Below are 17,968 nucleotides of genomic sequence, written 5' to 3' on the forward strand. Positions count from 1 at the left end.
CTCACTCTACCCTACCATCCTCCTCTGTCACACCAGCCTTATGCACGTCCTCTTTCACCACATCCATTAATCTTCTCTGTGGTCTTCCCGTTTTCCATTTACTTGGCAGCTCCATCTTCAACATTCTCCATCCAGTATATCCACTATCCCTCAGTTTGACATTTCCAAACCATCTCAGCCTTGCCTCTCTAACCTCATCTCCAAACTGCTAAACCACACCTGTCCCTGTGATGCACTCATTTCCAATCTTCTCCCTTCTGGTCAAGCCAATGAGAATATCTTCAGCTCAGCCTCCTTTTTGTCAGAGCCACCGACTCCAAACAATAAGTCACAGCAGGTTATACCACCAGCTTCTAAACCTTCTTCTTCATCCTTCTGGCACAAACTACCCCAACACTCATCTCCTCCCACTCCAACCTGTCTGCACTCTCTTTGTCACCTCTCTTGGGCACTGTCTGCTTTGAATGGTCAATCCCAGGTATTTGAACTTCCATCCCTCTTCTCTCCGGCGCTTACCTCCACCTCTCCAGGATCTCTTCCACCTGCTCCCTAGTTTCACTACAGGTGTCTGAACCTAACAAGCACCTGAAAATCAAACACATCTGGAATTGGAAAACAAACAAACAAACCAAAAAAAAAAAAAAAAAAAGAAGGAGGAAGAAAGAACCCAAAACACAAAGGTCTAATTAGGACGTGAAGCACAGCCTTCTGTCTCCTGAGGTTAATGTGGTTACTGCTGGTTAACTGCAGTTGTTGTGCCTGAAACTGCATGTTTCAGGCACAACAACAGTAACAGAGTAAAAAAAAAAAAACATTTTAAGGACAAAAACCTGTCCTGGGAATTTCCCTGTAAAACACATGATATGTGAGCAGCGAAAGTAGGAAAGGAGAAAATAAGTGTAAAGTGCTGACAACAGCTTACACAAGGTGAGAAGCAAATACAACACACTGAATTCGCACATGATGTTATCCAGTGACTTGTTACCCCCCCTCCTGTCTTCCTCACGAGTTGCAGACACACACAAGCCAAATCTGTGTGACTTTTGTCAATTACAGCTCAGCTGGAACATAAACATGTTTAAAGCAGCCACGCTACTCCCAACTAAGCCCATGTTTTGTGGGCCTACAGACAAGGCCAAACAAACAGTTAAGACCAAATGTGACCCATAAAAGGGCTAATAAAGGAATGCTCATTGCTATCTGGATACAGCCATGAATACAACCTAATTCACTGTAAAACCTTTCTTCTCCACAAAATAAGGCAAAGTGGGGTGAATCTGCATGCATTCACAAATCTAAATATAGCCAAGCCTCTTCAAACTAAAAAACGAAAACAAAAAAAACAAAAAAACAACGCAATTCAGTCAATAACGGCGGAGCACGCATCATGTTAACAAACCTGGTGGATGATCATAAACCTTCAGCTGCTCCTTTTTCACATGTTCAGATTTTAGATTAACAGAGAAGCTGCAGCCACCTGATGATAATGTTCAACAATGCAAACACCAACTCCACTGGTTCTCTTATGCATGTTAAAGCCCTCTCAAAGCACTTTTACTCCCATGCTTTGAGTTCTCCACTTTTATCTCGTTTTTTCATCTCTCGCCTCTGTATCCCAGCACCCTCGTTGATGCTTGTGCTTAAGAAATGCTAGATGCTGGTTAAAAGTCACACGTCAACTTTCCATCGTTTATAGTGCAATTTAAGAGAAAGAAAGCACACAAATCTGACTCCAGTATAAGTCTTTAGAGCTCTATCTGCACACCTTAAATGCATCCCTCTCTGCAGCTGCTGAGGTAACATTTGGACGAAGCACAAAAAAAGATGGGGAGGGGGGCTCACTGAAGTGTGTTGCATAATCAACACCATCGGAACAAACAGCAGAAAAACATGAAAAACCCTGACATTTTGTGTCTTGGGAGACGTTCTGTGTCAGAATACAGATTGACAGACCACGTGACTTTTGCGCATTGCTTTGTGGGTACCCGTGGCAACAAAATCAAAACACTGCATCGAGCGCTAGTATTTCCAGCACCGGTAATCATTAATTCTGCGGTTTTAATCCCTACTTGCATTTTATTTGGCCCCAAAAACAGTTCTGTACAAAATGACGGAGAACACGGCAGGTCCGTACAAAGACTGACTGGACGAAAAGGCAAAAAAAAGGACGGGGAAAAAAATCAAAGGAGTGAAAGGGTCAGACCCATACGAGCATACAGAGTGGAGTAAGGACGTTAGCGTGCTGCCCAACTTTCATCACGCACATATTTATTATTATATGGTAATAAGTGTGAGTGCATACACTCACAAAATGTTTAGTAACTTCAGATCCCTGCAACAAGCCCAGGTCCAGTTTACTTTGGTGATTTGGACTATTCCATTTCCCAGCTGTTCTTTTGTTTCCCCCCTTTATTTCCTGTACAGGCAAACACAATCGTTTCAGGTTGTAGTATTACACAACATTTTCAGATCTAATAGAAATAAAATGAGTTTTTCGTAATTCATTCAATTTATTGTCTTTATTTATAACTGACATTGTTTCATTCTATTATAGAATCTTACAGGAAAGAGGCAAAATTGTAAAAATCCATTATGCTTCATTAGCTGCTTCGGTGAAAAACAAATCAACAATGCAAAAAAACCCCAAACATTGCAAAACAACATATTGGAAAACATGTATTCATCACTTGATTGCTTCAATACAACCCTTGGGCACATATATGCGGGACTTTTCGTGGCTGTTTTGAGCTCTCTCTCTCTTAACCGATCAAATCTTGCTGTGGTAGCAGCTTTAAACTCGGTCTGACACAGGCTGATACAGGTTGATAGAGGGTGCCCAGTCTGGATCGCATTCCAGCATTTTGTAGGCTGGTTTTCCTACAAAACACAACAAACATTAGCCCACAAAGCCACAGTGAACAAAGCAGCATAGCACAACGATTTCAATTCAAATCAATATAAGACTTATTTGTAACCTACATCAACAATTATGTTATGATAAATTAAGTAATAACTACAACAGAAGATGTACCTTTGTGGAAATGCTTGGAGCAGACTAACCTGTGAGCTGGAGGGTTCTGGGACTTTATATTTGGTCTTCGAATGGCTGCAATCCAGGCCATCCGTCGCCTCTTTGTTACTTTGGAAACATGGCTCGAACAATTTCTCTTCCACGACGTAATCCAATAACAACCGATCTCTTTACCCGTCGGCTTCCCGTGGCTGACATGCGACCGGCTATTGCAGTTAATAATACAACAGCTTCTTGCTATTTTTTGTGTTTCTTTTTATCTCCATGTGACTGTTTTCATGTGAATGCCTGCGTACGCTAGTACCACTTGCCACTCGTTCCCAGAATCCTTTGCGGTTTTACCCCTGAATGACGTCACATTTTCAATCTCTATATATAAAGGTGGATGAGACTGACTACCCATCTGCTTTGATCAGAGCCAAACTGGATGTTGTGATATTAGTCAGTGCTTTAGCTGAATCTTCCTTAGACATTTAATGTGTTATGTTGATTTCATTTGATAGATTCCCCCCCCCTAAATACTTACTCACTGTTAATTATTAGATTTGCCAGGGTGATAGATCACCCAGTATTAGCTACAGTATTTGCTATATTATCTTATATATTCATATTTAAAATGATGAATGAAAATGTAAAAGGTAATAAAGAGACAGGGAACTTTGCAACGTCTCTGTTGGAAACACCACAAACACAATCAGTGTCTGATCCAAGCAGAGCCGTAGAGAGCTTAAAGGGGTAATCCATCACTCATTCTCACATTGACACTACATAACTATTGGCCGATATATCAGAAGATCTCATTGTTTGAATCTAGCTAAACAGTAGTTTGTTTAATTTGACATTTAACTTACATGAAAAAATATACAGTGATTGGATACATCCACCAAGCACCTCGCTCCTGAAGGATACCTGCAGTCCATTCTCATTCCCGAGGCACAATATACTGACGATTTGTCAAGTCCCGCGGCGTTCCTGAGGAATGCGAAAGGTGACCTTCCGCATTCTTATGCTACGTGCCGGGTTATAGATAAAATCCAGTACAATAACGCTCCCGAGGTAGTACTCATTCCAGCCATGTATTCCAGTCCTAACGCTAACCAGAACCTTATCCCAAACCTTAACCAGCACTTTAATCATTTTAGATAGTGTTTTCCAAAACGATTTAAGTAAAATGAAAGTACATATGTAGATTCATTCCAAATGGTTATCATATTTCCTTTGTTTTGTTTTGTTTTTTTTGATCTTGTAATCTAGGGACGTCTTGGGTGCCTGGAAGTGTAATATATCGATGATTTGTCACCTAGCATATGCTTTGGGAGTAAGAAGGTTGATAATACCTGCACACAGATCTGCTTCTGATATTTTGATGTGAATACCAACAAGAAGTCTACTAATATTCTATATTTCAGTTTCATATGTTTGTGAAACATATTACCCCAAATGGTAGAGAATTTTCAAAAAAAATAAAATAAAATCGGGATCTAGATCAACTCCAGGGGTTAATCACTTCTGCAGAAAGTTTTTAGTCACCATAGACTGTAAGATGTTGCAAAGACTGGCGATCTTGCAGAGGCACAATTTCAGAAACTATAGTTAGATTAACACTAAGACTTTTCCCATCATGCTCCAGATGAAAATTTACCACAAAAAAGTTGATCAATGGATCACATACAGAAGCAGGTTTTTGTGTTTCTACTGAAAAACAAACAAAAAAACAATACAAAAGTGTTGATTTAACTCGAGCATCAAGACCCTAATCCAAGACAGTATGAGCATTTATGTACATTAAAAATATAACTGTGACACTGAAAGTGTTGGAAAACTACTTCAGAGTAAGGTTGTCCATAACTATACAGTCAAACAAACAAAAACTGAACGCATAAATTGAACCAACCACAAAGCTCTTTGTCAGAGGTAATTAACAGAGACACAAAACAGACCAACAAATGACTAAGACAACGGATTAATAATCAAAACTGATTTGTGTCAAATGACTAATCACTTTAATTGTTAAAAAGGAAAAAAGGGTCTCCTCGAATCTGCTCCGGCAACAAATATTCAGCTGCTGCTACTGCTGCTGTAATTACTCGTGATAATTAGGAGGATCTAAATTATTTTGTTGTCCTTTTGTCCCGACTCACACAAACATGTCGGCTTTCCCTCACAGAGGCGTGGAGCTCGGGCTGAAATGAACGTTTCACAATTGCTGACAAGCAGATGTTTCGCAATTAATTAAAATCTCAAGCTACAACTGGGCGCAATAATTGTTCCTTTGCTGCTGGATGTTCGTGTTGTGGAGCCACTGCTGTGTGTGTGTAAACTTAATGTTTAGTCTGACATTTCAAACAAAGCTTCCCGTCAGAAGGAAAAGGGAAACGCTTAAATAAAAGTGTGTGTTGGGGGGAACGCAGCTTAATATGCAGGAAAAGCCGTTGGGTCCGCGGTGGCGTGCGCACTCATAAAAACAACACATGCGCACGTTCTGCAGCTCCATCCGTCTCTTCTCACTTTTTTAATTTGTTTTTTTATTTCTTCTCTTATGTGCTCTCATATACACGCGCGCACGTGTCTGCATGAACAGAGAAAAGCACAGTCTAGCCACACGTGCACGCCCGCCCCCTAAACCCCCGCCCCCAAAAAACACTGCACAACATCCTTCTCGCACAGGCAAAACGCACGAACGCGCAAGAACCGAGCCTTCGGAGACCAACACAAACTCTGCAGCCCTCCTCTCTCTCCTCTCTCACACACACACACGCGCGCGCGCGCACTCTCTCTACACCCCCTCTCTTCCCAGCATTAGTCAATAGAGTCAGGATACATAAACCACCCACCAGTCACCCAAAGCATCTCCCAGCCAAACCCTACCTCTCTCTCTCTCCCTGAAACAACACACATACAACCCGCAACAGCCTGAGCAAGAACAGGACAAGAACAGCAAGAACATTCAAATTCTTAAATTAAATCAGGCCAAGTGCCCAGAATTCATAAACACGCAACAGCACGAATTCAGGTAAGCAGCGCACCCAGGTTGGCTTATCAGCACGTATGAAAGCAGCTCCAGCTCAAGTGTGAAGGTGTAATACAGTCAGAACATGTGGGAGGGATGGACGAGAACTGTGGCACAAATTCAGTCTTTCTTTGGGTTTAAAGCACATCTGACACACTCCAGTCTTTTTTTTTTACTTGTTGTTGTTGTTAAGACCAGGCGTGTGGAGGAAGCTCTTAGTTGAGGACAAGCCGTATATAAAAGCTGTAAAAGTACCAGCTTTATTGGCCCTTCATTGCTGCTCTTGCTTATGTTAAAACTGACGCTCCAACACCATGGCCGACGTTTAATTTTGGGGAAACATGATAACAGGTACAGCCGAGCGCTGGCGCAGTTTCCAGGCAGCCTTTCAGTTATCTTGTTTATTTTTTAAAACCGGCCACAGCTTCAGTCAATTAATCAATTACGGACGCATACAGGTGTTAATTCGCGCTGTTTGCCGGTTTAAGCCGGATTTAGAAGAAGTCAATGTTTGGTGGCTCTTACCTTTTTGTCCGGAGACCTTGTTTCTCCGTTGGTGTGGGGAAAAAATAATAAATAATAATAAAAAACGGCCGCTGCGCTCCTCCAAAATGAACGTTAACTCCCTTCTCCCTGGAGGTCTCGCGCACTTCACGTGCGGAGCTTTCTCACTCTCTGCGCTTGTCTGTCCGTCTTTCTGTCTTTTCTTTTCTCGCGGGATTTCCTCCTCCACCTTCCAACCGTCTTCTTGTACTTCTCCTCCTCCTCTTCTTCTTCTCTGCTTCTTCTTCTTCCACCACTTTCTTCTTCTTCTTCTTCAGCTCGTTCTCCTCGCGCCATCCGGACGAAGACGGAGCGGCTCGCGACGCTTGTGCTCGTGCTGCTGATGCTGCGCCTCCATCCTGACGCCGGCGGCTGCTTCAGCGGGAGATAGCAGAGATGCTCTCTCTCTCTCTCTTTCTCTCTCTCTCTCTCTCTCTCTGTGTGTGTGTGTGTCTGAAATCTAAATCCTGTAGCTACAGGTGATGATTTTTTTTAAATCCGAGATAGAGTCTTAGTGCAGCCCACGCGGTTGCTTGCAGAGTGTCTTGTTTCCACAGAGAGGCGTCGGTAACCGCAGCGTTTGACACGGACGAGATACCACTTCACGTCCTCTCGATCTCTCTCGCTGTTGACCCCCATCAAACGAAATGGTATAGATCCACTCCATTTCCACTCCACTGCATTTGGAATAGGAACGCTCCTCTCTGTTTCTTTTTGATTTATATGGTCGTATTTTTCTTTTTTGCGACAAGCGTGTTTAATAAAGACTTTGCACGTTGATGTTTTCTACTCAGCTCAACAAATATTTGATAAGGCATCCAGCACTTTAATCGTTATATTATGGAGTTGTTAAAACAGTGGTGCTTCAGCATTTCATTACACAGTTAAGGATCTTTATGCTTCTTTTGTTGCAAGGAATACTGAATTATCTTTACCCTGCATTTATTTGTGACGTTTCTGACAAATAAATGCAAACTAAAGGATGGACAGATAGATCAATAGATGGTTGCAATAATTTTTAAGCATGATAACTTCATAAAAGCACAACACAAGGGGAAAGCATGACATTTAAGTAAATCTGTCAAAAACCAAAAAGAACATTTCAGAAAATAGCACACATAAAGCATGTTTCATACAAATAACTATCCAGAAAAGCAATAAAAGCAAAAACACCCGATTTCATCTATTTTTTTCATAACTTGTTCACTACACCAAAATAATCCAACTGTTTAGTTTTTTTTGTCTTATTTTCAATGAAACCTTCTGTTTAAATTGATTCTTAAACCACTTTTCACCCCTAGAACAGCCTGTAGACTGCGTATGTGAAATTCATTTTACATTGCGGGCCACATACAGCTCACTTTGATCTTAGGTGTGCCGAACCAATGAAATCCCTCTTTCTGCTTCTGGGAAAAGTGCATTTTCAACAGTATGTCTCAGTTTTTTCACATGATAAAGAAACATTGCTGAAGTAAATGAAAGAAATCTCTCAGCGTGGCTGTTTGGGGTTAAATTATAAGCAATAAATGTGTAAAACTACAGAAAAAGTTCTGGTAGCTCGATGAGTTGATTGTGTGGAATCTCTATAAAACAACACACATTTGGAGAGTCAACGGTGACAAAAAACAAATGAGTAGACTTCAGTTATTTGGGGTTTTTTTTTTGTCTGTGTAGTATGAAGGACTAGTATTAAAACACATTTTTAAAGTCCAAAATTTATGGCCTCGTTAGCATTTTCCAAAGCCCCCCAGTGGGCTGTAGTCTTTGCCGGACTGATAAAAATCTGTGATGGTCTAAAATGTTACACAGAGGTGAAATTGAAATATGAGTATTACAGTCTTAATCCATGACATGTAATCTGCTACCCTGCACCATCTCCGTCAACAGGATGGATTTAATGTTGTGGATTTGTTTAGCAGTTGCACAGTTCAATCAGCTGCATTACTTTTGCTCTTCCTCCCCCTATAGTTTAAACATTAGTAGGCAACTAATAGGTGCCTGGAATCTGATCATTACTGACCCTTTTGAAGGTTGTTTTTTTAAATTTCTCTTCCATTAGTATTACATCCTTAGGACTAGCTGAAGTTTTCTATCTGATGCTGGACAGTGTTTAGAGACTTTCGTCCATGCTCTTCTTGCTAATTAGAGCTGTCAGTCATTGCCAGGGGGCGGGTCTCAAGTGCAGAGGCCAGCTGGAAATTTGAGGGTGCAGCTTGAATGCTAAGGATGCTTTGAAGCAAAGGTCCAGTTAGACGTGCACTGAAATTAAATGGTGACCTCTTGTAGTTAATTAAGGGCACAGCAGCAGTCCCCTTTATGAACTACAGAAAATAGAGACTGATAAGTTTGAGGAGATAACTATTTTCATTTTATTTTATTTGAAACAAAACTGGTGCCTTATTGATTTTCTGATGCCTAATGATCAACAGGTAAAGATTTACTGTGACAGACTGGCGACTTGTCCAGGATGTACCCCACCTCTTACCCTATGGCACCAGCTGATGGATGGTAAAGATTCACAACAAGAGGTCACAGGTGTGTGTAAAGTGTTATACTGCAGCTGGTTGTAATTTTCATGGTGACTGCTGTCCTGTCAGAGGTACACTAATGCCATAAAGCGGCTTGTAGTGCAAGAAGTTGTTAATACTTAAAGAGAATATCTATTTTCTAATTACAAACCATTGAAACTGTAAAGAAAATCCAGGAATATCTTTTAAAAAAACATGTAAAGCACTAGTTAAAGACTTCAGGCTGAACCACTGGAGCTAGACAGGCCTCAGACAGGTGTACATACAGATTGCAGTTACACAAGACTGAGACAATCATATGTTCTCCCACCTTGATGTAAAATTGAAGCTAGCCTTTATTGATTCCCTTAAATGGATCCATTGTATTTAATAATATTTAATTTTAATTATTAGGAGCATTGAGCAAGCATTGTGCAGTTACCTTGGGATGTTTGGAAGACTGTAAAGGTCAAATCTCAGACAGGAAACCAAAACAAGAACAGGAAGAACATGCAGACTTGGTATACACTTGCTGCGAGGTGATATTGTTTGCCACCTGGCCATGAGTTCTTATTGTTTTCATCAAGACTTGGTGTCCCATCAAGACTTAATATATTGATTAAAAACAACCCCAATTAACCAAAAAAGTTTGGATATTGTATGAAATATACATTAAAAAGATGCAAGAAGACGTTATCTCTCTTTTCTCTTTTAAAATCTTTAAATACAGCAGCACAGACCAGACTGATGGGAGACTACATTCTGTAGTGGTCTTGCAGAAGCACCTTGTTTGGCCTTGGGGTTTACCCAGAGTAAAGCTGACCTTACTAGCAGGTCTTAGCCTCCACATTCTCTTTTGTCTCTACCATGAGGGGGGACAGAGAGACGAGAACCATAAAGTTAGAAATGCAACATGATTTCAGTGTCTTTTTATTCTGGGGAAACATTAGTCCTGTGCACACACAAAATGTGGACTCGAACTCTAAAAAGAAAACTGCTTCTTTAGAATTGACGTCATTGCCTTTGAAGACCAAAATGTAACAGTTCAGCTACTCCAAATACACTGATGTCGTACCAAATTCACTCCCTGTGCTCATCTCATCTGATGCTAAATGTTCCAAAAGGAAAGAATGAATACATTTGTGTGTGTGTGTGTGTGTGTGTGTGTGTGTGTGTGTGTGTGTGTGTGTGTGTGTGTGTGTGTGTGTGTGTGTGTGTGTGTGCATGGTAGCAAGTATAATCCATCATAACGCAGACACCTGGTGCCTCTGCCATTGCCCCTGCTTTTCCTGGACAGTGTGTGTGTGTTTGTTCTGCCCAGTGTGTGGGAGTCGGTATCCATGGGACGCCTGATTCAATTACTGGATCATCATGAAGAGATGAATGGAAAGATAGAGAGGGAAGGAAAGAGAGACAGGGAGGGAACAATTGTAGGAGGATAAGATGAAAAGAAGAAGAAGAGTTAGAAATAAGTCTGAGAAAGGGGACAAAAAGGAGATCAGTGGAATTGAGTCTGTGTGTGTGTGTGTGTTTGGGTGTGTGTGTGTGTGGGGGGGGCGTCACAGCGTGCAAGAAAATTGTTAGATGAAGGAATTGAAAATACATTAAAAGATGACGAAAGAACAAATTGAAGGGAAAGGACTGGAAGGGGGCCTAGACTAGTAGCAGAAAAGCTGGATGTATAACAGAGCCAGGTTGGGGGTTGGGGGTTGGGGGGGTTAAAAGTGAGAGATGGATAAAACAGTGGAAAGATATAAGAGCGGAGGGAGGCGAGAGACGGTTGTTCATCTCTACAAGTGTGTGACATTTTCCAGAATAGCGGCTTGTTTAAACCAAAGCGTTGCGACGAACAAGCATGTGTGTTAGTAGAATCTGGCTCCGATAGATTACTCTGAGCTTAACCAGCACACACACACACACACACACACACACACACACACACACACACACACACACACACACACACACACACACACACACACACTTTTAGGTATGCTACCATAAAAGCAGAAGGGCAGAAGGCAACCTGCATCTTTATAATAAATGGAGTAAGAAATATGTGTGTTTATAATTTTTCACTAATCCATCTCGGCTGTATTAGACTCTTACTTTTTCTCAAACATGAAAAGACCAGCTTGCTGTTCAGAGGCCATATGGGGCAAACAATCTTATCACAAAAACAATTTGTTCCCAAGAGACCCGGTTAACCTCACTGTAATGGATAATCATTGGTGAACAAACTTACAGTATACACAGAAATTAACAGCTGATTCATCTGATAGTGATTCAGTCACCACATCTTTCCAGTCAGAGTGGTTAGAGCCCATTACAATCACATGTTTTCCTGGACACTATGATATCATGTTATCATCATGATATCCAAACATATTTCCTGGGGTTGTTCAAGGAACGCACGTCATTGCTCCTGAAGTGTGTTACACAACGTAAAATCTGGGTAACAATTTGTGATCAAATTGAGTAGCTGAGGCTATGTGGCACACCACAGAACATCTGGAAAACCTTGCCTGATCTGATAAGGGTGATTTTTGCTGCAAAATTTGGATGCGAGAGTCAGAATTTGACATAAACGTGAAAACTCTGATCCATCCCCCCTTTACTAGTGGTTCAAGACAATCCAGGCTGCGTGATAAAATTATCTGGGGGATATTTTGTTGGCACACTTTGCTTCTGTGACCATGTGGTCACAAGCTTTAGGTGGTGACTGAAGAACGCAATCTTTCTCCAGACGGTGGCTGGCCTTCCCCTCAGAGATAGGGTGATGAGTTTGGCCATCTGGGAGGGTCTTAAAGTAGAGCCACTACTCTCTACACTGAAAGGAACCAGTTGAGGTTGTTTGGGCATCTGACAGGGACGCTTGGCACCTCCTGGTTAACATGTTTCAGGTATGTCCCACCAGAAGAAGGCCACGGGGCAGACCCAGGACATGCTAGAGAGATTATATCTCTCAGCTGGCCTGAGGACACCCCTTACAGTAGCCTAAGCTAAGATCATCTGATGAAAATGGACGAACAGATGGATACTTTGGTCACCCTTATCACCTTTTAAATGCCACAGCTCTCTGGGTACTGTGTACATTATTGTGTCCATCCCTTACAAACCACAGTTTGCCATCTTCTGATGGCTGCTTGTAGCATGATGACACACTACTAAGTTCAGATCAAACGGATGTCTTGAATGGACTCTAAAGTCTAATTCAATATGTGGTGGATCAGGACATTCACATCATGGATTTGCAGCTGACAAATCTACAACTGTGTGATGCTGTCATGTTGAAATGGACTGCACCATGGAGAATTAACCTCCTAGGACCTGGACATCAGATTTTGGGTTGTCTAGACCACGATACTAAATTTTGCCCTTTCAAATGAGCCCTATTGCTCAAAGGGGCAATTTGTTGCTTCTCATTTTGTTTTTGTACTCGGGAAAAATGCTGCTGTGTTCAGACACCAAATAAAGAGTTTTGCACATCATTACTGAATTGTGGCTTTATAGGTTTCTATTGAACACTATATAAAATCCCTAGAATATCCCTAAAAGCATGCTCAGTTTGATCAACCAGGGTGATTCCCAAAGTACGAGTCAATAAAACAATCACTCTAAAAACCAGAACAGAAAGATAAAGTTGCAAAATAAAAGATTAAGGATTGTGTTTTTATAGCATGTAGTAAACTATCCCCTTTTTCTAACACAGAGTTTGTATGAAGTTCACTTTATCAGCTGAAAATATTAAAGCCAGAACTTACAAGATCAAAAACCTTTTACTTCATGTACAGGGTTTCCAAAAAAAAGTTTTATTTCAGGTATATAAACCAATACATTTGATTCAAGTAAAACAAATAATTACATTGATTCTTGTAAAGAGTTTCCAAAAAGGTTTTGACTGGCAACAACGCTCACCTGCTAAATCCAACAGAACACCACTGGGACATTATGTTTCACTCCATCTGACTGTGCAGGAGCTCAGTGTTGGGTATGGTAAATGGTCTGTTTCATATTTAGTGCTTTTAGACTCTTCCTGGTTGTTGATGAGTGGGGGGTCTAGTTTGGGGTGTGGCCAACATCTCAGGAGGAGCAAATGCCTGTGTTATACATTTGTCTGATCTTTTTTTTAATGTTCCCAGCACTCTGGTTTTACCTTTGCTGTTTCTTTACAGAGAAGGCAAGTTTTTGCACTGTAAGAACAACGGCCAGTGACTCAGAATACTATATAATAAAAAGGCATCTCTCATGACAGCAACCACTTAGAATGTGCAATGTATAACTGTCACTAAAAATGTTTTAGGCCAGAAATGTTTAAACACTTTCTAGTTTGTTCCTCAAGTACTCTTTCATCACTGTAAGAGTGGCCACTGACCTGTAGGTGTAACTAGACTGCAAAGTAAAGATTTCCCATCGATTTCACCCAATGAACACATGTCTACATGATCTACATTGTTTGCTGTTCATATCTAATTACAGTGAATTATAATAGTGGAGATCAGACATGAACTGGGAGAAAAACCAGGGAAAGACAGTAAATGGCCTCTAACACCATTTGCATGAGTCACCTGCCCTGCCCAGTAAATTAAACCATTGCCACCAGTATATAGGTACTACATGGTATGACAAGGTATTGTTGCATTTGTATTTTTAAGAGCTGCCGTCATTAATTTATATTTTAAAATCTTTTTAGTTTTTTGTAATCACTAATTTTATATATACAGTTAAAGAATGATAATTATGATTCAGTGGAATGATGACATCCATGGTGGTTGCCTTTAACATAAATGGTAGGTTTTGAAAATGCTACTATTTTCTTTGCTCTGTTGAATAATGTATTTTCTGTTAATATCTTACTCATGATTACACAACAAAGAAACATAGTTTCCATAGATGTGCATGATTTGTAACAGTTTTGAACATGTTAACTTAAAAAATTAAATAAAAAAATACAGTCAGTAAAATGTAAGTATTATTGTGATGTATCACCACATTGCACTTCCTTTTAATCACAGGTATGATTAAAAGGAAGTCAATACCCACAGAAACATTTTTGGTTCTTCAATGTCAGCATCATCCAAAGTATATGCCACTTGAATTTGGGAAATTTCTTAAACCAATTTACTGAAGGTATCAGTGTTTTGAAAAACATGCCTGTGTAGTAGGGCTGGGAATCGTCACTGATTTCTAGAATCGATTCGATTCCGATTCACAAGGTCCCGAATCGATTCGATCCACGATTCGATTCAATTCGATTCGATTCGATTCGATTTTGAATCAGTCCGAAATATTATTATATGAACCATAATATATATAAAATTATAATTCACCTTGTATATGTACTGTCAAAAGAACCCTCTAAGCCTTGTGAATGAATTACATAAATTTCAAAATTAAGAACAGATACTAAAGCAGTTAAATAATGTAATTTTTAATTAACATTAGTATTTTTTCATACATACATTTCAAGTGGATCAGGGATCCAGTGCAAATAGAACACATCTTTTGTAAACATCAGTAAAACCTCAGAGAAATAGTTTTGCTGTTAGTGTCTCACACAGCTTTTCTGAAATCCACTATTGTGTTTTGGAGACACACAGTATAACACAGCATGTACAAGTGAACTGACAGAAACTGACCGATCAGAAAATGAAAAACTGCCTTTTAAAATACTTCAAAAAATGAAAACATATTGAACAGTATTGTAAAACCTCTGTGAAACTAATGCAATTTAGCCTTATTTATAACTACCCTCTCACTTCTTTGAGACTGTAAGGTTTTTCTGCAAGAAGAGAAGCTGGTCTACATGTTGTGGAGTCAGGCAGCTCCTTTGTGCGGTAACAATGTCACCAGCAGTTGAAAACACTCGTTCAGAAGGAACACTGGTCCCAGGTATGGAAAGATACTGCTTTGCTTGTAGAGCCAAGAGAGGATACTCCCTTTCATGGTCCCTCCACCAGATCAAAGGATCCTCAGAAAGTGCAACAGGCTCAACGTCCCTGTATCGATTCACTTCTTCCTTTGCCTTCTGAGTTGGTGTTTTCTGTGGTGCTGTGGTTTTTGTTGAGTAGGCTGGCCCAAGGAGAAAAATTAATGCAGAGTCCTTTGACCTCTTAATTGGAGGGGCATAATCCACTTCATCAACACCACCAAGAGAGATGTCAGGGACAGTTTCCTCAGATGTGTCACCATCAGACTGTCGCTGTAGAAAAATGAAAACTTAATTAATAAAGAAATTACTATTTATATTCTAACTCGAGTAGTGCAAAAAAACCAATAATTTTTTGTTTTTGTTTCTGTAACTCACAATAGCTGTGTCCACGTTCTCCAAACCTGCTGCTTCCAACACCAACTGAGAGAATGTGTTGTTACAGGTCTCTTTGGACAAGAATGGCAGGGCCTTAAAGCGAGGATCTAATGCTGATGCAATGTAGAGCTTGTCCTTTAGGGCCACATATCTTGAAAAGAGATTTTGCACATTTAACTCAGTTTATTATGTTGGATATACATGTGCATGGTTACATACACTCATGCAAGATCAGAAACATTAATATACGACTTTGTTTCCATAATTTATATATAAACATCTATAGATAGATAGATATAAAATCAAAAGGCCTATTACTAGACAAGAGGGCTTAACTAACATTTTTATAATATATAGATTTTTTCACTATAATAAGAATTTTCATGTAATACATGCATCCATACAGTTACACTCATTCATGGCATATACACACAATTCATAAACATACCTTGACTTCAAGTTGTCGTATACAGCAGTCTTGAGGTCTTTAATCAGTGAGGAGTCATGAGAGACACTGATCATCTTCTCCAGCAGCTGTGCATGCAGAGGTGCAATGATGGAAAGGGTCGGGGACTTTTCTTCAGACATAACCAGTGTGGCTGCTTTCAGCGGCTTCAAAGCTTTCACTATATCTTCTCCATCAGTTATGTCAGCCTCTGTAAGACTACAGAGATTACTGTCACTTCTCCTCACTTCAGGTGAGAGTAGAGCTGCAGAGATTGCTGGTTGTTGCTCTAGGAAGGGTTCCAGCATCTCCAATGTGCTGTTCCATCTGGTCACCCCATCAGTCACCAGCTTATGGGCAGGTAGATTCAGTATCTTTTGCTTCTCTTTAAGCTTGCGACTTGCAACAGTGCTGCGATGAAAAAAGGATGCTATGCGTCTCACTCGGCCAAGCAGCTGAGCAACAGCTGGAACTTTCAGTCCTGCTTGTGAAGCTAAATTGAGTGTGTGGGCAAAACAACCAATGTGCAACCAGCCCGTTATTTCTACAGCTCGCACCATATTTGCAGCATTGTCAGTTACGATGACTGGATTTTTGTTTGTAAGCTCCCATTCTTCGATTGCTTTGAACATAATTTCAGATAAATTAGCTGCTGTGTGGCTTGCTTCGGTGGTTCTTGTCTGTAAGACATGAGACACGAGTCTCCACTCCTGGTCGATATGGTGTGAGGTGATAGTCAGGTAGTTATCTGTTGCTCTGGATGTCCAGCTGTCACAGGTTATAGCGACTCTCTCTGCTGACTTGAGTGAGGCTGTAACATCGTGTTTCACTTTTTCATACATGTTTGGGATTACCACTTCACTCAAATGTTTGCGTGATGGTAAAACATAGCGTGGTTCTAGCGTATTAATGAGGTTTTGGAAGCCATCATTTTCAACAACGCTGTACGGACGTATATCTTTACATATGAAAGTTGCCACAGACTGGGTTATTTTTTGGGCACGTGGAGAAGTGGATGCCAACTTCATTGCAAATGCCTTTTCGAGTGAGCGTTGCTTGGTGTCGGCCGTTTTTGCTAGCGGGATATCTGGATGATGCCTCGTTAAATGATTTCTGAGATTTGTGGTATTTCCACAGTGCTTTACCTCCATTTTGCACATCTTACATACGGCTTTGCTTTTGTCCGGCTCTTCACTGTCTTCACAGTTCTTAAATCCAAAGTGTTGCCAGACATCTGCCTTTAGGCTCGGTGGCACATTCCCGGGAGTAGCCATGATGGTTCATGCGTCCAGGTCACTTAACTCTCGCGTGACTTCCTCATGTTAACCGCTTGCAAGTTTCATACGCGGCAAACTACATATGTATAAAAAAAATCGATTTCCGGATTTAATGAATCGATATCGTTTTATTCCAGTTAGAATCGATTTTAATCGATGAATCGATTTTTTAAACCCACCCCTACTGTGTAGCCCATATCAACTACTCCCTGTCACATGACCCACGTCAGCTAATTTGTGGTCCCTCTTCTGATTGGCTCCTAATCTACCACTGATTGGCACTTTTGGGTATATCCTCTGCTGGTTTGGTGTCTACACAGATGATTTAAACCTATCATTAGTAGGGGGGCTTTTCTTTTGATTTACATCATATGGACAGATCTTGTTTCATGCTCTGACCTGTGTAGAGCGCTACTTGGCTGTAGTTCATCCCATCACCTATGTGAACCTGAGAAATGAAAGAGGAATAAGAATAAAGAACATAAGCATTGACTGTGTCTGGCTTATTTGTTTTGCAGGGACATGCTTGGTCATGGTGGAGGACTTATTCATTATTGGAAGTTTCTGCTTAGTGATATTATCTTTACCCATTGTCTCCTTATGCAGCCTTTCTGTTCTCTGTGTTTTATTTCATCCAGGGCCAGACAAACAGGGGTGGAACAGGGAAAGGGTTAACCAGTCTGGCTTCACCTCTACTGAGAAGGAAAGATTCACTTATTGGCTTCATCCTGGGCTCTCATGTTAAAATGCTTAACTTTACTGCAGTACTTGAGTGTTCTATTAATTCTAGCAAATTTTGGAGTCAATCTCAGACAACAGATTTGGCAGATCAATGCTAGCCCATGTCA

The 17,968-nt window shown here is 40.6% G+C and overlaps 2 protein-coding genes across 2 annotated transcripts in view; both read right to left on the minus strand.

Moving 5' to 3' along the window:
• The window catches only part of trpc5a (transient receptor potential cation channel, subfamily C, member 5a), a 195,619-nt gene extending 188,381 nt beyond the window's left edge, over positions 1–7,238 (minus strand). Inside the window, exon 1 of the mRNA XM_026163141.2 lies at positions 6,567–7,238. The gene's annotated coding sequence lies outside the window, so the exon portion shown is untranslated. The remainder of the gene's footprint in view (positions 1–6,566) is intronic.
• Positions 7,239–14,550: 7,312 nt separating this feature from the next.
• LOC113013130 (E3 SUMO-protein ligase ZBED1-like) lies at positions 14,551–17,239 on the minus strand. The gene is made up of 3 exons (XM_026153784.2): positions 15,847–17,239; positions 15,399–15,549; positions 14,551–15,293 (listed from the first exon to the last, which is right to left on the minus strand). Exons 1-3 carry the CDS (start codon positions 17,115–17,117, stop codon positions 14,847–14,849), a joined length of 1,869 nt encoding a protein of 622 aa, XP_026009569.2. The 5' UTR covers positions 17,118–17,239; the 3' UTR covers positions 14,551–14,846.
• Between the last annotated feature and the right edge of the window lie 729 nt (positions 17,240–17,968).

This window comes from Astatotilapia calliptera, chromosome 3 (genome assembly GCF_964374335.1).
Source record: "Astatotilapia calliptera chromosome 3, fAstCal68.1, whole genome shotgun sequence".
NCBI classification, from domain to species: domain Eukaryota; kingdom Metazoa; phylum Chordata; class Actinopteri; order Cichliformes; family Cichlidae; genus Astatotilapia; species Astatotilapia calliptera.

Coding starts and splice junctions, on each gene's coding strand:
- LOC113013130 (XM_026153784.2), bottom strand. CDS start 17,117: ATGGCTACTCCCGGGAATGTGCCACCGAGCCTAAAGGCAGATGTCTGG. Junction 15,550..15,846: donor TACGACAACTTGAAGTCAAG/GTATGTTTATGA, acceptor TCTCTTTTCAAG/ATATGTGGCCCTAAAGGACA. Junction 15,294..15,398: donor AGAACGTGGACACAGCTATT/GTGAGTTACAGA, acceptor ATTTTTCTACAG/CGACAGTCTGATGGTGACAC.